The sequence below is a fragment of the Festucalex cinctus genome, chromosome 9 (assembly GCF_051991245.1).
Source record: "Festucalex cinctus isolate MCC-2025b chromosome 9, RoL_Fcin_1.0, whole genome shotgun sequence".
NCBI classification, from domain to species: Eukaryota; Metazoa; Chordata; class Actinopteri; order Syngnathiformes; family Syngnathidae; genus Festucalex; species Festucalex cinctus.
Genome location: NC_135419.1, coordinates 2,665,331 through 2,691,000, shown reverse-complemented (window position 1 = coordinate 2,691,000; position 25,670 = coordinate 2,665,331). Strand labels below are relative to the sequence as shown.

Below are 25,670 nucleotides of genomic sequence, written 5' to 3'. Positions count from 1 at the left end.
TCAAGGCGATACGTATCCCGATATTTCACATTCATTTACTTGCATTTTATAGCAATGGTCATACGTACACCTAAAGGATATGTTTATTATGCTGGATGACAAAAAAAAATGTTTTTGTTAGTAGAACTTCTGGTTTACCACCAAGCGGCATGCCTGGTCTAAAATGTGTGCAGAGCAAGGAGCAGCTTTCACAAACACGCCGGGAAAATTTATTAATAGGCATTAGCCGATATGAGTAAAAAATATCAAAGTATTAAAATTACAGCTCTAAAATGTACTTATTTTGAAATATTTGGGGAAATAAAAACAGCATTTTTTCCATGTAGCACATTCTATTTTGTTTTTTAAACAAAATATATGAAAATTGGTACATTAACTCATTTGCTCCCAAAGACGTATTTATACGTTTTTTTGTTTTTTTTTGGTTTGTTTTTTGTGCTAGCACATTCAGAAGGCTTTGATGTAGCCTCTGAACTGAACAAAACGCTTGAAGCAATGGTAGTTATTACAAAAACAGCCAGCAGGTGGCAGCAGAGTATAAGAGATCAAACAGGGCCATGTTGCAAAAAACTCTTTTTCCCCCACTGTTTTAAACAGATTTCTAATGAAACTTAGCTATATTCTAATGCTAATAGCTGCAAAACGGAAACAGATGGAAATTAATAATTTTTTTCCCTATGTTTTATAGCAATAGAATACTGTGTGGGCCTTGCAAAAGCAGTCAAAATCCAGTAAAGGGATTGCTTCAGTGAAAATGGATGGGAGTGAATGAGTTAAGATACAGGTGCAATGTTAAATTTATAAGTAAATAAATGGTGATATTCTTCCTCTGCTTTAATTTTTCTAAACAAGACACAGTGTCCAATCACTGGTGAGCTATTTTTTTGCATTAATTGAAGGCAATTAACTTCAAAGAAAACTGCTGGTTTTTATTTTTTTAGGTACAATGCAAAGGCAAACGTTAACTGCCTATTTAAAGTTCATGAGCAATATCGATTCTGACGCCTGCGAATCGATACGTGTATTGTAATGAGGCCCGCCACGATATATTGCCGTATCGATTTTTTGAGCACACCCCTAGAAATTATGATCTTTCATACAGTATGTCAGCCATATACAGTAAAGTAAATGGGGACGTGACATATGGACCACCATATTTGCTTTCCTGTCAGCTACTCGCTCTTTCTTACATTTCCGCAATATTTGAAGAACATTCTAGCAAAACAACGTGATACCTCGTTTGAATGTGTAGATAGTGTCACTGGCAGACAGATTCGTGCTGGTCACAAAGTTCTCTCGATTGGACGCTTCAACCTCAACCCTCGACCAGCGCTCCAGGTTGCCTTGGAAACCGCGCACATCGCCCGTCGGGAGGGTGATGTTGGTCACGCGGCCTTCGTTGTTGTACCTGCAAAATTAAACACAAAGGCGAAGATGATGGACAACCGGGCACGCGCGCGCACAGTTGGCCAAATGAAAACACGCACGCAGACACGCAGTAACACCCCTCTCACACGCATACGTGTGTCAGCGTTGATTTATGCAGCCAATTATGCAGCTGTGACATGGTAAATAATTCAGACTGATGTGTGTGCGTACTTTATCTTTTAAGCTGCACATATGCGCAATCAAAGCACTGGAAAGAGAAATCTTGCAGGTTAACTCATTTGCTCCCAATAACGTGTAAATATGTTTCCCAAAGATGTATTTATACGTTTTTGTTTTTTGTTTTTTTTAATGTTGTAAGTGTCCCAAAGACGTATTTATATGTTTTTTTTTATTGTGTTTGTTTTTTTTATGCTAGAGCATACAGAAGGCTTTGATGCAGCCTCTCAACTGCAAAGAACGGTTGCAGAGATGGTAGTTATTACACAAACGGCCAGCAGGTGGCAGCAGAGCAAAGGAGATCAACCAGGGCCATCTAGAAAAAAAGCTAAATTACTTCCAGTTTTAAATAGATTTGTGAGAACTGATGAAACTTAGCTCTCTTCTAATGCTAATTGCTGCAAAACGGAAACAGATAGAAACATACTTTTTTTTCCTGATGAAAGAAGAGACTTTAATCTTTCTTTTGATAGGTTCCATGCTTTTATAGCAATAGAACACAATATTCTGTGGGCCTTGCAAAATCAGTCAAAATCCAGTAAAACAGCCGGGAGCGAACGGGATTATTTCTTTGAAAATGGCTGGGAGTGAATGAGTTAACTGTCACCAGGTTTGTAAAGCAATAATTGTATTATTTTTACTTTATTATTGTTTTTTTTTAACTAAAAGGCAGATTATTGTTGTAATTAGTGCGAGCCCTGCACTTGTTCTTTTCAACAAAGCAAGTCTGATTAAGAAAAAAAAACAACTTAACATGTTTGAATCAGAATCGCTCCTCAGGTGGTATCATAAACAAACTGTGAAAAGTAGTCTGGTCGCGCTGATTTTTGTTTCCACCAATAAATATTGCAACTAAAATTCTGTAATTGCCAATTCACAGCTCCTTTTTTTTTTTTTCTCAACTCACTACGGTAATTTGGAGTTCACTCTGCGAGGCCGCGCACAGTGGTTGGCCTACAGTTGATTATCGAAATCAGACACAGCAGTCAGGGGGTGATTAGTCTGGCTTCACAACTCACGGCCGTCATGTCAATATAGTTATATGCCAAATGTTAGAACACTGCATAAATATGCAGTTAGAAAAATCTAATACAAATAAAAAAAAAAACAGTGATAGTGGCAGTTGAAATAACATTTGATAGACTTATGGAATGACACAGAAATGACAGACTTAAAATATTCAACTACTGCACACTACGCAGAAAACAGATGAAAACAAACAAACTTATTTTCAATACTTAAGTAAAGAAAACGTCAGCTACTTCAAGGCAGTTTATTGTACTGCAAGGTGACTTTAACTTTTAAAAAGGTTAGATACTTTTGAATTGTGAATGAATCATCAATTTTAGGTAATTTTATACAAGACTGTCAAACTCCAATTCCAAAAGTATATAAATGAAAGTGAAAGAAAGACAAAGCCAAGTGAGAGGACAATGGGCCTCGTTCACTCGTAAATGCGTACGTGTGACCGTTTTTTTTTTTTTCAAAGGCTGATCACATGGTCTGAAAATTATTCGACATTTGTTCACCCACAAATCCGAAGACATCACACGTGAATGCGTCATGAGTGAATGACGGCGAATGAGCGCAACGTACTCATACACGGTGGTCCAACTGTTCTCGTCGCTCTTGGTTGCTAGGAGACCGGTGTTCCCGTGGTAGATGATGTGGGCGACGTCGTGACCTTGCGCGGAAACCTTCCTCAGTGTTCCGCTGTTACTCAGGGACAACCGGTACACCTGTCCGCCGGGTAGCGCCAGCCAGAGCGGCACGCCGTGAGCGTCTCTCTTCACCTGGAGTCCGTGAGCGTCACGACCCGTCACGGTGGACAGCAGGCCGTCTCTTCCATACGAGAAGTTGTACAGGTAGTGGCCGGTGATCAGGTGCTTGGTGTACAGGTGGGAGCCATTCTGTTGTGGGAAAAAGAGGCACGCATTTTGGTCACAGTAATATTTAATTATCTACTATTGTGCATAAACTAGCTACCACCCTTTTTCAAGTAACAACTTTAAAGGGGAAGTCAACCTGCCACACATTATAAAAAACAAAACAAAAAAAAACACTTTAATATGACAAAGGCTTTGATCATTTTCATTATCCTTGAAAACGTTCTGTTTCATCAAATTTCATACACATTGAGACCGTTGAAAAGAGATACAATGTTGCCATCTGCTGGCTATAGATAGTCAGGGTTTTTGATTCCACAACTCATTGACCAGGCGGCACGTGCTGCACTTAGACGGTGCACTGCCCATTGATTTAAAAAAAAAAATAAATAAACATAGTCGACATCATTTAACGTTTATGGTGGCATACATCGTGATTTTATTAATCGTCATTAACCGTTTTTGACAGTAAAAGAGTTAATATTGCATTTGTGGAATATGAGTTATGTACCTAAATCAAGCCATTTTTATTCATCTCAGGTGTCGGCCATTTTGCCACTTGCCGTCGACTTAAGATGACATCACAGTTGCTCAGGGCTCGGGCAACGACCAATCACAGCTCAACTTTTTTTGTTTTTTTTAATGCTGAGCATGTGATTGGTTGTTACCTGAGACCTGAGCATGCTGCCATTTTCACTCGACAGCAAGTGGCAAAATGGCCGCCTTCTGATACTGATAAAAACTGCTGGATTTTGCTGCTTAAGTCATATACCACTAACACAATATTAACCAGAATACCATATTTAGACTAGGCTGCAGAGAACATATTATTGTCAAGAATTTTTTGGGGGGGCGGTTAACTTTCCCTTCAGTGTCATATTAAAATTTGTCTCAAAAAGATCATAATGTTAATGTTCATTATTTTTGTCGTGGTGCAGGATTGCACTGAATCTTAATTAAACATTTAAACCAGTGGTTCTTAACTCGGGTTCGATTAAAGTCTCAGGGGTTCAGTGGAGGTCAAGACACATCCGACTCAGTAGTCGTTTTGTTGCTGTTGTGATGGTACGTCACGTGATTTCTTTATTATTGCAATCCCTTCATACTATGTCGAGCAAAAGAAGAACACGCTCGGATGGATGCATGCAATATAAATTCGCATGTATAATGGAATGTACGGTGTTCCACAGGGTTCAATTCTGGGGCCTCTGCTGTTTTCATTGTATCTTATGCCACCGGGTTCCAGCTTAAGAAAACGGCAGAGGTTGTTTTTAATTGTTCTTTAAGTTAAGTTGAGTGATGGGAGTCAGCATCCAAACAGCAGGATTTGCAATGCCAAGTTGAGCAATTCGAGTCCAGCACAACTAGCTAACTAGCAAAACTAAAAGAACACAGAGTTATATCAGGGTTGTGTCATTTAATTAAAAAAAAGAAAAGAAAAAAGTTATCCATATAGATAACTTCTAACAATTGTAGCTTACACAGTGCCTTGACTGAGAATAGTTGATGATATTTCACGTCGAGTTTCTTCCGGAGCTCTCTGTGTACACATTTTAACAGCTCAATAAAAATGAATGCAGTGAATAATTAAAATCCATTTAATGTTGTTCAGTATGTAAGCGTTAAAACATGTTACTGTAATTAAATTACAGTTGAGCTATCTTTATTATATCTCCTGGTCAATGGGAAAAGTACTGTCATCAATTACATTCAACTACTCGTTTATTTAATTCATTTTATTTACCTCATAAATACAGCACACACTACAATCTAAGTCATTCAAAGCTCTTTAATACAGCTGTATAAATACATAAATGCATCAAATGTTTACAGGGAAAGAAGCTCTTGCTATTGCTTTTGCCTGAGAATCCGTCAGGGTTGCTAGGCAACAAAGCAGAGCTCCCTGACACGGGTTTGACAGCAGCAATCGGTGGGGCATACAGGAAGTCAACAATTGAGCATTACTGACTCACCACATTATTTGCTCAGCGCTTGCGGTCTGCAGGGTTCTCAGAATGATTCGCGCCTGTCGTGACAGTCGCACAGGATCGTGTCCTCACAATGACCTCTGAACCCAAAGAGACTGGCTGAACAAAGGCAGCGACCTTTTTTTTTTACCTTTCCAATTTTAATGCAGTTACCACTTAGAACATGATCTCTTCCTCGTAACGACCTCTAACCCTGGACAGACCGGCACTATCATATGAGTCACCTCGAGGTCACTTTCCATTTGGCAGATGTGCATTATTATCATTATTATTATTATTATTATTAATTTATTTATTTTTATAGATGGTTGTTAGGTAAGAAGCGCAAAGATGATAAAATTGCATATAATAGCAGTGCTTCTCAATATTTTTTTTTGTTACGCCCTCTCCTTCCTCCACCCCACAGGAAGAAGAAAATATTTTGCAACCACCAACCCCCACCCCACTCCCTTAACTCTCCGCCAACAATATTAAATACTATAATTTGTCTACAAAAATGTTGTTCGTACTCCTCTTCAGAAGAGGTAATACTCCTTGCACGCTGTCTGACAATGACGGCGCCACTGCCACCTACTGTAGTGGATGTGCAATTACACTTTATTCTATTCTTCTTCTTATTTATTTATTTATTTTTCTTTATCAAAAGGCCAGAACAAAATGTGTGTAACATATAGATACGAGCGATTCTGTTTTATACAACTAAAAAAGCTTTGTGTACAACATGCACCATTAAAATAAGTTATTCAATTGCAAAAATATTAGTGATGGGAAAATGAAGCTTCATGAAGTTTCATGAAGCACTTGTGATATTTTTTATTTTTTTACTCCTCTAGATGGTGCACTTAAAGGCTAGTGCAATAGAAAGTGATTTCGTTTCCATTGCATCTTTAAACCAAGAGTGCCATCTAGAGGAGTCAAAAAAGATCACAAGTACTTCATGAAGCTTTTATGAAGCTTCATTTCGGGACCGTGTACCTGGCTGAAGAGATAGAGCTCCTGGTCGAGCGGCGAGCTGATCTCCACCAGTCCAGCCGGGCCAGGCTGAGGCTGGTTGGGGCTGACAGCTCGGATCCGAATGTTCCCCAGATCGGCGATATACAGCGTCCCATTCGGACCCACGGCCAGAGAGGAGGGAGCTTTGAGACGAGCGTCGCGAGCGTAGCCGCCGTCACCTTACAATCGACACCAAAAATTGTGAGTTAGCCGCCACCTCGCCACACCGGGTTACAAACCATCCCGACGAATGCAAAATTCTTCTTTTGAGAAGTAAACATGAATCCAAGTTAGGCAATAACATTTCACGGCGCGCTCGGACTCCAGTAGCTACTCAACGGTCCGGATCAGATCAGCACGATAGTGACTCAATACATTCACATGTTGTGGCAGCACAGCGGGATCAGCGCTTGGTGAAGCCTTTTAAATGTAGCCAGCAGGATGCGCAGAGCCTCGGGCGGGTCGGCGCAGCCGCCGGGATGCCGGTTTACCTTTCAACAGCATACGGTTACATGTACAGCTTTCTTGCGAGTATTTTGCGGCTGCACGCTGACGTTCGACGACAAGAGGCTGTGTGAGCGTTTTAGCGGCGAGGACATGGAAACGGGAAGCCTCTGAAGAGTGTAATCATCAGTTAACAGCGAGGCATGATTGAAAATATGCAAAGCAAAAGCTCAAGAAGAGAAAAAAAAAAAAAGGAACCGTTGCAGCCAATTGGCTCGTGTGGCAAGGGAGAGACTTCCCTTTGCTTTGAAAAGGAAGGGGGGTAAAAAAAAAATAAAATAAAAAAATGACAGCTTTTTATGAGCTGAATTAAATGATAAAATCACATCCTCTGACACTTACAATGGAAAGCACGGCCTAACTGACCAAAAAAAACATCTGCTTATTTGTTTGGTCCTTTTCTCAGCCTTTTATTAGATTTCCGGTGCCCTGCAATGATGTGCCAACCAGTTTTAAAACCTTCATCTGTTATATAGCGGAAGAGCTTTTCATTCGCCAGCCATAAAATGATTGGATTGGAAAGGCGTTTTCTCTGAACTGATGTTCAGGTGAAGGTCTTTGCAAAGGACAGACAGACAGACAGACAGACAGCCGCGTGAATACAAATACAAATGTTGCACGTATGTACACTTGTTTCACCCAAGACATGTTCACTTTTAACACGCTTAAATCTTCCATTTCAATCACTTTCGCGCATCGAAGTTATTGGTTGAAGCGCATCTCGCAATTGAATTAACTAATTTAGCCCTACAAAGGCTGAACCAGGAAATATACGAGAGAAAATTCTGATTATTTGTAAATAGAGTATTTATAGGTCCTTTTGAACAAATAAATAAATAAATAAATAAATAAATAAATAAATAAATAAATAAATAAAAATGAAACTCAACTTCCACATATGAATTTTGATTTCACAATGCATATGTAACTGTCACAAATATAATAATAAACAGAAATGTCAAACATATTAATATTTCCAAAGAACATTTCCCACAATTAAGTATAGCATAACTGCTATCATACACTATTGGGATTTGAGACCACCACCAAAGTAACTGGAAACATCCATCCATCCATTTTCTTGACCGCTTACTCCCCACAAGGGTCGCGGGGGGTGCTGGCGCCTATCTCAGCTGGCTCTGGGCAGTAGGCAGGGGACACCCTGGACTGGTTGCCAACCAATCACAGGGCACACAGAGACGAACAACCATCCACACTCACACGCACACCTAGGGACAATTCGGAGCGCCCAATTAACCTGCCATGCATGTCTTTGGAATGTGGGAGGAGACCGGAGTACCCGGAGAAGACCCACGCGGGCACGGGGAGAACATGCAAACTCCACCCAGGAAGGTCCGAGCCTGGACTCGAACCGGAGACCTCAGAACTGGGAAGCAGACGTGCTAACCACTCGACTACCGTGCCGCCTAACTGGAAACAGCATTTATTTTTATTTATTATTATTTTTTTACTAACTGTGGATCACAACTGTTTATTTTGAATAGTGGAAAGCCTCAAAACAGTTTCTGTTCGTATTCAGGCAAAGTTGTACTTTGCATTTCTTACAGTAGACATAGGCAAATGATCAACTATGTATAATCAATTATTTAATTGAAACATTTTATTTGGTTTGGTTGAAAAATCAAGCTTTGATTACATGGCAAATGCAAACATTTACAAAAAATAGCGTAAAATGACTTTATACACCTACTGTTCCAAATCTTATACACTTACTTTTAACACGCTTTTTCTAAAACATTAACTTCTTATACTGTTCTCTAAGTGATATTTTTCAACTTTTTCTTAGCTTAATCACTATATTTGACAAAGAAAAGGTGTCTCTCCTGTCTCAATTGTGGCAATCTTTCAAGGTTGCTGGAAAAAGCCATCAGATGGGTGATTACTGCCCTCTAATGGATTATCCGCGTAATGCATGTGTCAGATCGTATACGTCAGGGTTTTAATGAAAAAAAAAACAAAAACAAAAAACAAACACATTATACTCATGAAAAAGAGGGATCAAAATGTCTTGTTAATATATGTTTGGTGTTATTGGGTTAAAAAGTCCAAACATAGACAAAAAAACACAAGATAGAAAAATGAGTCAAAGTTTCAGTATAACTCATTCACTCCCAGCCATTTTCATTTTACTCCTGTTTTACTGGATTTTGACTGATTGTGCAAGGTCCACAGAATATTGTGTTCTATTGCTATAAAAATATAGAACCTACCAAAAGCAAGATTAGAGTCTCTCCTTTCATCAGGAAAAAAAAAAATATTTCTATCTGTTTCAGTTTTGCAGCAATGAGCATTAGAATATAGCTAGGTTTCATCATTATTCAAAAATCTGTTCAAAACAGTGGGGAAAAACATGGCCCTGGTGGAGCGCTTATACTCTGCTGCCAGCTACTGGCCGTTTTTGTAATAGCTACCATTTCTTCAAGCATTCTCTTCAGTTGAAAGTCCTGCATCAAAGACTTCTTTATGTTCTAGCATAAAGAAAACAAAACAACAACCAAAAAAACGTATAAATACGTTTTTGGGAGCATGGTAATGTTTCAAATAGAACGTATTTATACATTTTTTGGGAGCAAATGAGTTCATTATCAAGCTTTTAAGACATCATATACTTTTCAATGAGGCCAAGAGCTAATTTCAAGTGCGATGCATGTTGTTCTAAGCACCGGAATCCTATTTGGCACGATCTAATATGATAGCGACATTTACACGGCGTAAAGATGTGGCTGTGTTTTTGAGCTGTTTTGTGTGTGCGTGCGCGCACGTGCAACAGCGGCAGATAACCTACCAGAGAAGCAGTCACAGTTGGGGTCTATCTTGCAGTCACAGTCCGTAGGAGCGCCAGAGATAACCGATATCTCCCCATTGGTTGACACCTGTGTCGTGTTCAAAAAAAAAATAAAAATAAAATCCACGTCACACAAGGCAACAAAACAGACCAATACTGACGATAATGTGTATAATGTTGTTCGATAATGCGGAATCTTTATAACAATTGGCTCGAGGCTAACATGCACATCACAAAATCACTAAACATTTGTTATGCTCGTCAACACCCTGATCAAAAAAAGTAAAAACTAGGGCTGTCAAAGTTAAAGCGTTAATAGATTAATCACAGAAAAATGTTCATTAATCGCGTATTAATCGCATATTAATCGCACTACTTTTATTTATTTTTTGACCGCACTTGAGCCTTGAACGCAACCGCGGATGGTTACATTGAAGGCTGCGCAGGTCAGTGATTAGGTCAATTTCGCTTTAAAAAACACCCCGACGAGGGCTTTAGATAAAACAAAAGTAATTTGCGTTTCATGAATCCCCTTAAACATTCTTAAAAAATATATATAAATTATGCCGATACTCTAAATGGTTCAGGAACAGCTTCAAACTTACTTTGAATGCAACATTTTTTAAAGCATTTTCGGCAAAATTGCTCGTATGATAAGGGTTTAATTAATTAATTAATAATTGCTGAATTGCACCCAATTGATATGATGTTGTTACGTTTTGAGCAATACACGCGTACATGCAATTTCGTCCATGCATTTAATCAATGTTTGTAAAAGATTACGGTATTTTGTATTTATTTTATATTACGCGTATACGCACGTAATTTAGCTGATTAATCGTGATTAATCCAAATTAAAAAGTGTGATTAATCAGATTAAAAATTTCAATCGTTTGACAGCACTAGTAAAAATACACATATAAATATGAAAACAGAACTTTATTTCCTTAAAATCAACATAATTCCACTTATATTAACTCATTTGCTCCCAATAACGTGTAAATATGTTTTTTTTAATGTTTTAAGTGTCCCAAAGACGTATTTATACGTTTTTTGGTATTTTTTATGCTAGAGCATACAGAAGGCTTTGATGCAGCCTCTCAACTGCAAAGAACGGTTGCAGAAATGGTAGTTATTACACAAACGGCCAGCAGGTGGCAGCAGAGCAAAGGAGCTCAACCAGGGCCATCTAGAAAAAAAGCTCAATTACTTACAATTTTAAATAGATTTGTGAAAACTGATGAAACTTAGCTCTCTTCTAATGCTAATTGCTGCAAAACGGAAACAGACAGAAACATACTTTATTTTCCTGATGAAAGAAGAGACTTTAATCTTTTTTTGAATAGGTTCCATGCTTTTATAGCAATTGAACACAATATTCTGTGGGCCTTGCAAAATCAGTCAAAATCCAGTAAAACAGCCGGGAGCGAACGGGATTGCTTTTGTCAAAATGGCGGCGAGTGAATGAGTTAAATGGTAAACTCATGGGGAGACACGTTAGTGTTTTTGTTGTTGTTGTTGTTGATACATTTTAATTTGTTGCGCTGATGTCAGTGGAGTATACTCATAATATTTGCATATATTGCAAACAGGGCTCTATTTATCTGACAGTAGAAATCCAATACCCTGATCTGGCACATTTGCTACTACGCACATTCCGGCGCTCGATTTCGAGTTTTCAGCAGGTGTCGTATTCAAAGAGCCGCCGCTGATTTCAAATGTCTTGCGACTTGACTGTGATCAAGGCTTCAAAAGTATGCCCTCTACATGGAACAAGAGCTCAACAATTGATGCTTGTCACGGTTTTGCTCGCTGTCTGTTCCGTGAGTGCGCTGAGAAAAAAACATCCTGTGATCGTGCGGTCTGCGTGGGAGACCAACGACGCGGTTTGGGGGAGCTGCGTAAACGGCTTCCGCCGGCAGGGGGTATTAGCGGTTGTCGCATGTCGCGTACAATTCCTCCTGGCGTCACTATACTATGAACTGTCAAAATGAAATCGCGCGCTCCACGTGCTCTGCGATTGGCTGGTGATCCGTCCAGGGTGTTTTTTTTGCCTGCTGTCAAAAATGATCCGCAATAGGCTCAAACTCTTCTGCAACTCTAATGAGGACAAGTGGCATAGAAAACAGGGGTATCGATTTTTTTGTTGTCACCTGTGATGATGTAGAACTGTACTGAGGGGCGTTTTTAATATTTTCCCATCTACTATGTGGGTAATAAAGATGGACTTGTTGATATTTTTGTTTCATTACTCATATTGGCTCCAATTAGAGGGCCCTGATGAATTGGTCAATGAGTGCATAGGCGTATTAGATTACATTATTCAATTTGTGTTTCACTCAAGAGATCCAATTTCCCATTCATTCATTTCATATTACATGCATTTATTTGAAAAAAAAAAAAAAAAAGCCACAATGGCATCACTTCATTCTATATTGCCTTCTAAGAATTGAACAGACTTGAACAATTGAGTGTTAGACTAATTATTAGAAGACACAAAAATTGGGAAGTAAAAGTAATTGATACATTGATAGACTCAATCACTTCATACAGTAAATTGTAAACATAACGCTACAGAACATGGATGGATTTTGCATGTAAAAAGAGCTGCAAAAAAAGATCTATGGTGCTTGGTATTTTGTTGGCTGCAAAAAAAAAGGATGAAAGTAAATTAACAAGATGTGTGAAAGGCAACAGAATCAACGCTATTTATTGTGGGATCCATACAGGAAGATGTTTTCCACCGCAAAAGATACCTGAAGCCTTTTCACGGCTTGACTGGGACTATTGATTGAGCCCGGCAGCCCGTTTCTTTGTCGGCGCTGGTGCTTAACTTTTAGGAAGTGTTAAGATGTCGGAAAACTGAATTACAGCAGAAAGCTTTTCCCAATGAAACGCTGGATTTATTTTGATCTTTATGACTTCTCCGTTTGAGCATTATAAGCAAATACTTTTTTTGGATTAGAAGCTGGACTGTAAAAAATAAATCAAGCGAGTAGTCCATCGCAACATCACGAATGGAAATGAATTGAGTGTTTTATCGACGACGTGACCTGCTGGATGCGGTTGATGCGCCTCTCGTCGGTCTCGGCGATGTAAAGGGTGCCCAAGTACGACACGGCGATGGCTTTGGCCGATTCCAAAGTGGCCCGAACCGCGGCTCGGCTCATGAGATGGTGGTCAATACCCGGCACCTGGCAGTGGATGGGCCGGCCGGCCACAATGCGCACCTGCAGGGTCTCTGACACCTAAAAACATACACCTTCATGTGTTAGACCAGGGGTGTCCAAACCTTTTCCTCTGAGGGCCACATACAGAAAAATAGAAAGCTGCAAGGGCCACAATGATTTATTGTTTTTTTTTTTTTAAAGTTATTTATTAACACATTCATTGCCAGACCAGCAAAAAAATTCATCATTTGACGTCTTTTTCCGTCCATGGCAGTGAATGAGTTAAAAATGGTAAAAATCAATTGGTTTATATAACGTAGTATTTTTCTAAAATATGCAAATGCACAAATAAATTATTTGTACAATTTTTAGGACTAAACACAATTTCTCTTCATAATATTATGTGGCCCTTGCGTCCTTCTGATTTTCCGTATGTGGCCCTCAAATGAAAAAGTTTGGACACCCCTGGGCCCGAGAACATTCTTACCAATCAAATTATAAACTACTGATCTTGTTAAAATTGTTAACATCCTGTTTGGCATTCATAAATGGATGACGGAACCTTAATCGAAAGGGAAAGTGCATTTTCATTTGGTCCATTTTAGGTAGTGTACTTGTTTTTGCAGGTGCAAATCTCTTGCCTGTGTCAAGGGACCCTCTGACTTATATATGACTTCTGTTCCTTATGAATATTCTTATGCTTTTCTATTTTGTTTTCTCCATTTTGAGTTTCCATGACCCTTCAAAGACAAGCATGTGCAATTATGCATGTTACCATTCTTCCATAAAATTACACGTATCAAAGTGTATTCACACCACTCGCATCATTTTTTGATTTAACACACACTGGTTAACCCACAAATTAATTTTAATGGACACGAGTTAAAGTAAAAGATAGACATTTTTAAATATTTAACATTTTGTGTGCTTTTGGTGATTTTTTTTTTTTTTTTTTTTACTATACAAAGCTTGCAATATTTCAGTTGATTTGTAATGAATCCAGAATGTATGGCATTTTTTTCTTATTTAATTGCATTACAGAAACAAATGGACTTTATCACAATATTCAAATTTTCTGAGACAGTCCTGTAATGGCTTTGATGACTTTTGTAAACTAAGACTTTCAAAACCAGAACTCGCATCTTGTTGACATTTTACCATGGCAACGTTGCATGGTATTTATTTCCCGATCACCTTGTTCTGACACAATTGATGTTTTTTACATGAGAGGCAATCTACTTTTGTCTGACATGTTTTTCTATCAAAGTGAGTGACAAAGAAAAGAACAGCTTCTGGAACATCTCTCCTATCGCAGGGAGCAGGATTTTCACTTCACTTTACGTTACTTGCAACATTCACTGAATACAGATATAGTGACAACAAGGCAGTTTGCAAGAAATTATTCTTTTTTTTTTTTTTTTTTTTTTTTTTTCCCCCTCTGCAGCAAATAGAATCAGAATGTACCAGAAAAGCACACGGATGCAGCGGAATGAGGTGCAGAATACAATCACTGGCGGCTCGCTGTGAATACTATGTATGCATAATGTGTGTGCGTGTGTGTGTACCTGCAACACAATGTTGTTGTCCAGTATGTAGAGTGAGTTGTCTAGAGGGTTAATAGCCAAGTCTGTTGGCCACTCCAGACGCACCTGCAAATAGCACACGCAGATCATACAGTATATGTTTGTATATTTCAGTGCTTCTCAAATAGTGGGGCGGGCCCCCCCGGGGGGGCGCGAGGCTTCATCAAGGGGGTTTGACCTCGGGGAACATGCCTTTTTATTTTTTTAATTTAATTTAATTTTTTTTACTGTCCGAGAATAAAGTGCAATTGCACCTCCACTACATTAGGGGGCAGTGGCGCTCATTATTGGCAGAGTGTGCGCAGGGAGCATTCGCTCGGTGGGGTAGGGGTTTCGTTTGCACTGCAAAAAAAAATAAAAAAAAATTAGCACAAATTATTTTATATATTTTTGTTTTTAAGGTTAAAGTATCATTTTTTTTTTTAATATTGTGCTCCCGAGTTAATGTTGGTGATCAGTTTGAATGCATTATTATTTATTGGTTTTATGTAATTTTATTTTTCCGTATCATATGGTTTGACATGGTCAGTCAAAAAATGTTTAAAGTTTAATTAAGGATTTAATTTCATTTTTGAATTTCAGATGCACTTTAAATCTTTTCTGTTACAGTTAATAAAGCTATTCTTTGTTGTAAGTTGGTCCATATTTCTTTCTTTTTTTTATTCTCTTATACATTAATACGGATACAGTGTTATGCAGAGGTGGGCTTATAACAATTTTATAGACAAATGATAGTATTTATAGTCGCGCGCGGTGGGGAGATGTTTTCTTCTTACTGGGGGGGGCATGACAGACAATAATTGAGAAGCACTGGTATATTTATACATGAATAAAACAGCCTTGGCAGTGGTAGTGACCCTCAAGTGTCAAGTTGCAAGTGATAGGAATACTATCTGCTTAATAACGTAGCATTTGTGGCCGCCTGGCCCTTCCCGCCCATGCAAAGGTCAACGTCAGGCAGGGAGGCATTCCCCGTGTTTATTCAACGCCACGACTGCTCGTTTCTGCGGCGAGTCAAATGTCAGCCAATAACCATGATCGCCGCGTTCTGCAATAGCGCACCCTGCTTGCTAACACCGCGGGGGGGAGGGGACACCGACTTCGCGCGCAAACACAATAGAACGCAAACCGGGGTGTTTGTCTGAGGAGATTTGTCGGAGGGGTATGAGAGCTGATTGATGACTTGTGGAGTGGGATTGGTAAATAAATGGATCATGTTTAAATTGCCACTGACATGTCCAATTATAGGCTCTGTCAAATGGGAAAGAAGAGGTTTCACTCTGAAATCCCATTTTAATGGGCAGAGAAATTAATCAAGCAGGGCTCATCCCGTCTTGAGACAAAGGAAGGACACACACCAGATATACGGAACTTTTCACTAATGGCAGGCAAATGCGAAAAACGCTGCGTACTGCATACAATGCGTCTGGCATCAAACGTTTCTGTCAAAAAGACACGTTGGAGCGTTATTATGAAAAGTCAGTGTCAGTTTCTGTTGAAATGATTTGTTCAGAACAAACTTTGGACCAACTAGACTTGGGTCAAGTTGTATTTTACAATTTAAAAAAATGTGCAGAATTTCACACGTTACTTCATATTAAATATTAGATAGCTCTTAATATGAAACGAAAAAGGCAATGCCTGTCACCAAGGTCTTACAAATGCAAGTATGCCATCTAGTGGCAGAAAAAAATGACCTCAACACAAATCAATAGCATACTCCTTTTTTTACAGTACAGTAACTTAATTTTATGAATTATTTTTGAAATTACTGCATCAATGCCTAAAAAAAATGCAGCCATATTTCTATTAGTTTAACATTTTTTCCACTTTAATGTTAACAAGAGTAGGAAAACGTTTTATTGTACATTTTATCGTATATTTAGAACATATATCAAATTTACAATTAATTGTGAGTTAACTATTGAAGTCATGTGATTAATTACGTTTTTTTAATTAGTTTAGTAGTAAACTTTAAAATCTTTACAATTTAAAAAAAAACAAACAATATCCAATATATTTATTTTTCACCCCAAGAAATGACTAACAAGAGCAACGCCTTAAAATAATGGTAACATAGTAGGTAGCCCGGATTCCAATACTTGTCAATTACTGTGAAGGAAAATTCTCTTAAAGGCGCAGTCTGCCGGTTTCACTCAGGAAAATGCACTTTTTAAATACAGGATTTAAACCAACAAACTACTTCTCATTTTACAGATCTGGACTTTTCTTAACGTGTGGGGGTGATTTTGTCCTAACCCCCCAGGCCCCCAGCCTGTATTTTGCCATTTTGTGTATGTTTTGTAAACAACGGGGCGTTTCTGTGGAAAGTGAGTGAGTGAAAATTATAATAATTATAATAATAAGGGCAAAATCACCACGAAAGATTAACATAAACCCAGATGTGTAGACTGAGAGAAAGTGAAAGTGTGTACATCCTGTATTTAAAAAGTGCATTTTCCTGAGTGAAACCGGCATACTGGGCCTTTAACCCTTTAAAGAAATACATTACAGTATATCCAGAGCCGTGTTGTAAGCACTCTTAAGTCTGATAAAACTGCGCTTCTATCACAGCAAAAAAAAGCCACTGAAATTTTTCGACGACGCTTCACAAAATATAAAGTGTTTTCATTCAAAAAGTCAGTTTGACTTTGCCCAAAACCCGTGCCAACAATCTGCTGTTTATTTGGCATAAATTAGCGCGCTCGTGTTTGTCAAGTCAAACAGCTACAGAAGTTTTGATCAATATTGCTGCCAGTTTGAGGTCAGCGCAGTTTACAAGAGCAAACACAGATGGAGGATGATGACGGTCAGATGTGCTGCAGAGGATGATGTCTAACAGGAGGATTGAACTGGCCTCTTTAAAGACATGCCATTGCGCCTCTGGGGAGTCACCTGGCCTGAACGCTCACATTCAGAGTCATGCACACACTCGGGCGCTTACAACTTAGTGTGTGCGTGCGTTCGCGTGCGCTGGTGTGTGTTTGTGTTTGTGCAGAGATCGCACTTCATCTATAATTCATCCGCAGCTCTAATAGGCCTGACATAAGTCAGCAGTGTGATCTGAAGGCTGGCTGATCAAATTAGTTGCCTTTGGTCTTCACCAGACTGTGACGCGCATGCACACGCACACGCACACTACACGCATACAAAAAAAAAAAAAAAAAAAAAAAAAAAATCCTATGGGGGACGATTTAAAATGATGCAGGAAAATCAAATGCAAAAATATTTATTTAAAAAAATTGTCCTTCCTATTGAAAAAAAATAAATAAAAAAATAACAAATATATATATATATATATATATATATATATATATATATATATATATATATATATATATATATTAGGGCTGGGTATCAGATTTCCAGATTCGATTCGATTCGATTCACAAGGGCCCAATTCGATTCAATTCAATTCACAACAATTTTTGATTCAGTTGAGGAATTGATGCAGCACATATTTTAGACAGTCAAAAGTACCAATGCTGCAAAGAGTAGAAACTTCTTGCTCTAATTTAATGCATTAGTAAAAATCATGTTAATATTTACATTCGGAATCGAATCCATTGCAGTTACTTTACACTCATAAAAACAATAAATAATAATTTTAATCAATTACAACCACAGTACAGGCTGTGTAAATAAAGTGACAAAAAGGGGGGGGGGTGGGGGGATCGATTTATCGATACATGGTTTTATGTATCGATATTTATGTATAACGATTTGATATCGATATTTTAAACCCATAAACAAGGCGTTGCTCTTGTTAGTTATATATATATATATACATATATATATATATATATATATAACCTATAACCTACCTGGCTGATGTCCATTCGTGCGTCACAGCTTAGCGGCTGTGTTGACATCAGCCCATTGGAGCCAATCACAGTCGACAGCAAACCCCTTTCATTTATCTTCTGAATGGTGGTGCCATCAACAAAGTAGACAACGCCCTTTTTATCCACCGCGATACCTGGCGGGTGAGAAAGAGAGGCAAAATTAGCTTTAAAGACGAGGATGGGCGAGAATGGGCAAAAAAAATAAAAAATGAGAAAAGGCGAGAGGGCAGCGAGCGAGCGAGGCAAGACGGGCGAAGTCAAGAGACGATAGACGACTCCGGAGCAGCATCCAATTCGGTTAGACATTCAGCTCAGCGAGTGACTGTCTTATCAAAGGCGCCGCACTGCAGAAATGTAATTATATTTCCATCCCAGAGACCACTAAAGGGATTAGAACAATACGACTGCAGGAAGAGCTTATTTGTCACATTAGATGCGAGCAGGGTGCTTCGCTGAACTTTTGACATTTGATGCCTGCAAATTTACATGATAAATGTTCACCCACGAAGTATGCACACGTGCTTCTTCTCACAACACCTACACAAACTAATGTGTGTGTGCCTGGGCTATGACCACTGTACACTTGAACTCTCCTTGCAGTCAGACGCTGCAGCAGGAAGCGAGAGCGAGGTAAGTCACGGTATTAAAGGTCAGGGCAGACTATGAATCATCCGTAATGGATGAGGGGCGACCTCCCTGTAAGCACCCCCCCAATCTCATCTTCATACACAAAATGGGCCCTTTGACTCAACTCCTCAGCAATATTCCACGCCTCAACCCTCACCTCTCAGTCCGCGGCTTCACCGTGACGGCTTTCGCTCGACGTCTTGCAACAATCAGCCATTTTTCAGACTTCCTTGGCGCCGTCGCCGATGTACGCCGCCCTCTGCTTAAGCTACTTAGAATACATTTGGTTTATTGTTTATCATGAAGTTATGGCAAGTGTTTATCCATATCCCTTTATCACGCTAACGCCTCAAAGGACTTCCTGCATATTCAGATTGAAGTTATAGTCAATTACATAATTAAATGTTGTAAAACGGATGTATTAGGCACGGCAGTAAAATCGGCTGGCCGCGCATTAAGGGACAACAAGTAGAAAATTGATATTTGTTTTAAAAGGCGTTTTAAACAAAGATCAATAATTTTATAAGGGATTTAAAAAAAAAAAAGAAAAAAAAAGGTGGTCATCCATTTTGTCCCACTCCAATCCTATTAGTGGAAATAATACCATAATGCACTCCAGTGGTGTCATCATTTTTGAAAGGACAGTTTTTCATTCCTTCCATTTTAGTTTACCACAGCGATGAAAAAAAGAAAAATCCTGAATCCATAAACTTATATACAGGACTGTGTCAGAAAACTAGAAAAATTTCTGCGGAAATTTTGGATGTGACTGCTGACTCTTGCAAGGTGGAAAAAGCCGAATGCACTGAACAGTTTGCCAAATGTTGATGTACTTTACCTCTCAATCAGTCAGCAAGCTAGCATTAGCATGCTAAGCTAACATAAAATTAGCATTAACATGATAACTTAGCATTAGCATGCTAACCTAGCATTAGCATGCTAACTTAGCATTAGCATTAACATGCCAAGTTAACATTAGCATTAATATGCTAACTTAGTGCTAGCGTGCTAATTTAGAATTGCTTGATAAGCTAGCATTAGCATTAGCATGCTAAGCTAGCATTAACATGCTAAATGCGAAAAATTGCAACAAAATGAGCTAAAAATCATCTCGGTCGGTCAATGGATGTGCGCGCAGCGTGGCTTGGAAAAAGATGTTTAATTTGTGGATCTTTCCCCTCTTCTCCATTCATTCCTATGGGACTTTTTATGGGGGGGTTTGGGGAATTGCGTCGCTATGGTAACTCGGAATTCCGAAAAAAAAAATGTTCCTACAGCCTCCTTGTTGTACTGTAAAATATCATTCTAAACACGTGCATGCTCACACTGATGAAAAGAGTGCATGGCCGCCACTAAACATTCACGCATGCTCTCGAGCCGGCAACTGTGGACTGACCCGGGTTGCTCGTAAATCGCGCAGGTTGCGAGGGGACGCGGGCATGCAGGGCCAGGGTCAGTGTGTTTCCTCCGGAGGCCAGGAGGTGAACTGCGGAGCTCTCCCTGCTGGCCCCTTCATCTTCCCTCTGACACAGACAGATTAAAGCACCCACGCGGCCTTCACACCTGCACCTCACCCTTTCACCGCCTCAACTCACCAAACCAGCCTAACCCAATCTGCTTCCGTGCACATCTTCTAAACCTACTTTTGTCTTTTGTTTTTCTGTATTTTACGAGTGTATCAAATCAGTGGCCTCTGACCATCCAATGATGTCAAGGCTGTACTTTTTCTTCCCTTCCTTTCATTCTCGGCAACTTTACCATTTCTCCTCCTGTCACCTGGCATTATGTAAGAGGAACATCTCAAGCTATACTGTGCAGCCTGAGCCTGCTCACATCTACGTGTCTGCACATTTCATTTCATTTTCACCACGTTCCTCTATATAGCACCTCTTAGAGCTGTCTTAGAGCTCATAAATCCTGCACAAGGACGTGACAAGGAAGGCAGGACTTTGTCTCAGTATCTCAGTCCACACTTACTTGCATGCATGAAAAACAATGAATTCCTTCTCATGTCTTTTTGTGTATATTCTGATAGATCTGGTCACTAAATTACTTTATGTCAATATTATATTATTTATGTGTCTGCAAATGTAATACTATGTAGCGATAATTGGGTCGTCTTTTGGACGAATTAATAATCTGGACGTTACAGAGGTAAATTGTAGTTACCTCGATAACCTCTGGGGCACCACGTTGAATTTGCTTGTTAACAGGAGCAACCAACGACCAAAATCCTTCTTTCATCAGTCATTGATAATCTAAAGTCGCCACACTCGATATTCAGTGGTTCGTTGTACTAACAAAAGAATAATAATCCACTCGGAAACACAGATGACTTAGGCGGAATACAGTTCATAAAACATGCATTTATTCACGATTGCTACACTACAGAATCAAAATACTGCCTAACTATTCTACCGTCAGAAGAAAAGAAATAAAATAAAGCGAATGAAAATAAGGAAGGAATGCGAATGAATAAAGAAACAGGGAAAAGAGAAAATTTGACCTGCCAGATTTGTGAGGTTTCAAACGTAAGTGGCACACAGTGGATACGCCGAGGTAGAAATCAAGCGCACTTACGAGCCTTAGAGTTGCGTAGCAACCAACAGAAGTGGCGGCCTTTTTGACAAGGGGGAAAAAATAGTCAATGTTCGTTGAAAAAGGCAAGAAAAAAAATAAAAAGAAAAATTATTCCACAGGTGAGCACGGGGAAACCGCAAAGGGGCCTGGCGTCGTTGCGCGGCTCGTGCCTTGATTGGTTGGTCGACTTGGCGAGGTTGGTTCTGCTGGGCAGCTGTCCGAGCTCAGGTGTTGCAGCTCGGTCAGTACGCGCCTGCGTACGGGGAAGGCCAGCCGTTGGAGGTGAGCTAGCACCGCGGCGGGGCACCACCGACTAGCAGTTGAGGTGCTGAGCGGCTGAGGTGCGCAACCTTGAGTCCGGGGTACGTTGCAAGTGTACCCCGGGGCCGCGAAGGTCGGGCGGGTAAGCACCGATAGTGGAGCAAAAAAAAATAAACAAAAAAACAAAAGAGTCTTTAGTCAGCGTTGCAGTTTGCACTTGCTTTGGCGTGGCGTGGCGCGAGGATCCGATCTCGTTAACGGATCCTGCCAGGAAAGAAAAAGCCACGTGGTTTGCAAGTTTCTTAGACAAAAGAGTTCGAGCAGCCTGGCTGGCCCACTTGCAAGTCGGGCCAGAGTTTTTGGAAGAGGCTTGTGAGAGCAGGAACAGGCAAGAGAACAGGAGGGCAAAAAAAGAAGAGAGCGGGCAGTGGTCTGCTCGTGTTTTTATAGTCTCTGGGTGGGGCGAGCAGGTGAAGGCACACCCTTCTGTTCGCTCGCGCAGACTCTCAGAGGAAAATTATTAAAAGATTAATAATTTGGCATTAAATTTGGTCAGTCTGGCAAATCAGTTTTCCCACACAACCCGTTTAACACACATTGTAATTAATGCATCATAAACTAACTTGTGAGGTAACTTCTACTTGTCTAATCTGACTGAACTGAGAGACATTGATTATCTTTCATTCTTTATGGAGTACACATGAAATAGGATGTTCATACACACAAAGATATAACATGAATCATTCGTAGTTCAGTTGTCTGTCAAGAATTATCATGATATAAATGTGTAAAATGCGGTTACTTATGTGAATTGTCACTAAGGATAGTTCCAAGTTTCGCCACTTGGAGGTGTTGTTGCTCCATCTAGACGTTCCAGGAAGGGCGAGGCGCCAGAGTATCCTTTTGTGATTGATAAGAAGTCATGAACATTCCTTTGATCGGTCATTTGTGTATTCCAAACCATTGGAGCCATTTGTTCGGGCTCCGAGCAGACTGCTGGAAATACACTCCTTTGGTAGACGCATAAATTCCTTTGTCACCTGGTCAGCGGCTTCAAAAGAGTTTTGTTGGTGGCAAGGACCACCTGTAGAGCTGACCAGGCTGGATCCTGTCTGGGCATTGGCATATTCATGCACTGCAGAGAATTTGCTTCAAGAGAAGCAAACTAAAAAAAAATTAGAGGGTGGAATGGACCTAGGCAATAGTTGTTACAGACCCCCCTTCGTCAAGCGGGATGAATCTTCAGGATGTCCAGGTTGGCGGGTCCAGATGATGCGTGGCCAGGGTCCAGGCCACGGTCAGACGGCCGGAGTCCCACTCACGCTCTGCTGCAACACTCAAGACATACCACTGGTGCCACTTTTCCCTAACCTCTGCCTGGTTATGTGTATGCAGGGTATGTCTGTGTGTTTTCAATGTGTCTCTATGTGTATTCAGTTAACAGTGTGTCTAACTTGGTACTGTGTCAGCTAACTGAGGGACTCGGGTCCCAAAACAGGCGCGGGCCTGGGAAAGACGCAAGACGCGAAGTTCCAAACAAAAGAAAAGGAAGAAAACTTTTCCTAAGGCTATAAGGCTAGTATCATATAATGAGTAACTAGGGGAAAACGAACAGCAAATTAAAGAAAAGAGAGAGAGAACGAAAAAGAGGCTTTCGCCTTCTAAAACTCAAAAAACCCGGGACTATACTCAGGCTATAACTCTCTTAAAAATAGGGAGGTTGTCTCAGGCACCTGCGTGTCGGTGCAAATCTCCACCCCTGGGGGTGTTCGTCACAAAAAAAAAGTCTTAGGTCGGTTAGCGCGACACTATCGTTGCTAGGTACTTAGCTATCGCGTCTTCCTATAGCGTAATTAAACACCCAAAAAGTCGTGCGTTATCCAAGAATAACTGAAGGGAAAGGGGAGAAAAGGGAGGAGGGGAGAAAAAGAAGCAAAAGGATAAAAAAAAAAAATCAGCGTATCCTCGGCAGTTGCGCTAGACTAAGGGAAGGAAGGCAAAGGGGCTTAGTTAGATTAGCTAGACTCACTAACGCTTTAAAAAGAGTACTCTGACCTGCTTTTGAAGGCCTTAAGTACGGGGGAGCTTTTCATGGCTAGCAAAAACTGATTTCACGCAGCATACCATTCATAAGTATCATAACACCTTGAGTGTACATAATCTTTTGAATTTGAGTTGCAAATCATTTTGTAGTTGTCTAGTCTAGTTCTGCATAATGCTATCGGTGTTACAGCTAGGACCGTATCCTTAAGTGTTGCACCAAGCGTCTGCAAATAAGTAGCAAAACACAGTATGCTAACCTCTCGCAATCAACAAAGACAAGCGGATTAGCGTCGCTCGGTATGGTATCACTGAGGGGTTCGGTAGGTGCAGCGGGGTGTTGACCCCCCCTTTTGCACGTGTGATACTTTCAAACATCGTAGTCAGCGAGGTCGGTCGGCGGAATTTGGCACGTCTGTCGAAGGTGGCGGTTGGGTCGCTGACTCGGAGTCGGCTGGTGACCCCCCTTTGTCAGTTCCGCACGTATGCTGGTCCTGAGATTCGCTCGATCGCGTTCTCAGACGTTCAAACCCGCAGTGACTTTTGATCTGGTTTCGGTGGACCCACCTCAGTTGGTCCCCCTGACGTCCTTTATTCATCCTAATTTGATAGGCGACGGGTGACAGTTTGTCGACGATTTCATGTGGTCCTGACCACCGGGGAAGAAATTTTCGGGCGATGCCCCTCTGGGCACGCGGAGTATTAGCATTTGGTTGCGCGAACAAGTAATACCATACTCGATCACCTATTTCAAACTCGGTTTGTGAGGCTTTCCTATCGTAGTAGGTTTTCTGACCTTCTGCACTTTGCTTAAGCCGTTGTTGGGCAAATGCAAACGTGGCTCGGAGGTGGGCTTGCAAGTCCTCCACGTACTGGGAGGCCGTGTATGCCGTGGCTAGGTTTGTTTCGCCTGGCTGGTACATCAGGTGCAGGGGGAGCGTCATTCGCCGTCCGGTCATCATTTCAAAAGGGGCCACCCCTGTGGATTCGTGAGGGGTGGCTCGAATTGCCATGAGGATCAGTGGGAGTCGGGTGTCCCAGTCCCGATGGTTGGAAACAACAAACTTTTTCAGCAAATTTACCACGGTGCGATTAGTCCGCTCCACCTGTCCTGATGACTGCGGGTGATGGCTAATATGCAACTGGGCCTTGATTCCGAGCATTTGCCAAAGTTGTTGCATCACCTCGGCTGTGAAGTGGGTTCCCCTGTCTGAGTTAACCCGTGAGGGCAACCCAAAACGGGAGAACACGTGGTTCATCAGCAGGCATGCAGTGGTGTGTGCGGTGTCGTTTGGAGCAGGCAGGCATTCTACCCACTTGGTGAACGCGCAAACTACTGTAAGAAAGTATTTGTTCCCTCTCAGAGATCTGACCAGTGGTCCCACCCAATCAATTTGGAGATCAGACCATGGGAAGTTGACTCCTTTCTGTTGGAGTGGTGCTCGGTGACTCGGGTTTGCTGGCTGAAACTGGCAGCAAACCAGGCATCCTTTGATGTAGGTTGCTACATCATTATGCATGCGCGGCCAGTATGCCACCTGTTGTAGTGCGGTGACAGTGGCCTTGAATCCGCGGTGGCCTGCATAAGGCGCGTCGTGGGCGTATGTTAGCAAGACCCCCCTTTGGCTCCGTGGAACCACCAACCGCAGGGCAGGCGGAGACGCGGAGTCATAAACCAGAAGGCCTTTAACGAGACGCAGCCTTTGCAGCACGGAGAGCAAGTCTTTGAGGTCGCTGTCGTCACTCAACGCGTCAGGCGACACGGGGTTGGCGACAGGATCA

General features: G+C 40.8%; 1 protein-coding gene across 2 annotated transcripts in view; it reads right to left on the bottom strand.

Annotated features, from left to right (window-relative positions):
- The window catches only part of tenm1 (teneurin transmembrane protein 1), a 232,428-nt gene that overhangs the window by 20,859 nt on the left and 185,899 nt on the right, over positions 1–25,670 (bottom strand). For both annotated transcript variants that reach the window (XM_077531385.1, XM_077531386.1), the window contains 7 exons: positions 18,360–18,514; positions 14,518–14,601; positions 12,836–13,030; positions 9,783–9,870; positions 6,455–6,651; positions 3,202–3,515; positions 1,236–1,408 (listed from right to left, as the gene is read on the bottom strand). In XM_077531385.1, coding sequence (XP_077387511.1) covers positions 1,236–1,408; positions 3,202–3,515; positions 6,455–6,651; positions 9,783–9,870; positions 12,836–13,030; positions 14,518–14,601; positions 18,360–18,514 — 1,206 coding nt within the window. The remainder of the gene's footprint in view (positions 1–1,235; positions 1,409–3,201; positions 3,516–6,454; positions 6,652–9,782; positions 9,871–12,835; positions 13,031–14,517; positions 14,602–18,359; positions 18,515–25,670) is intronic.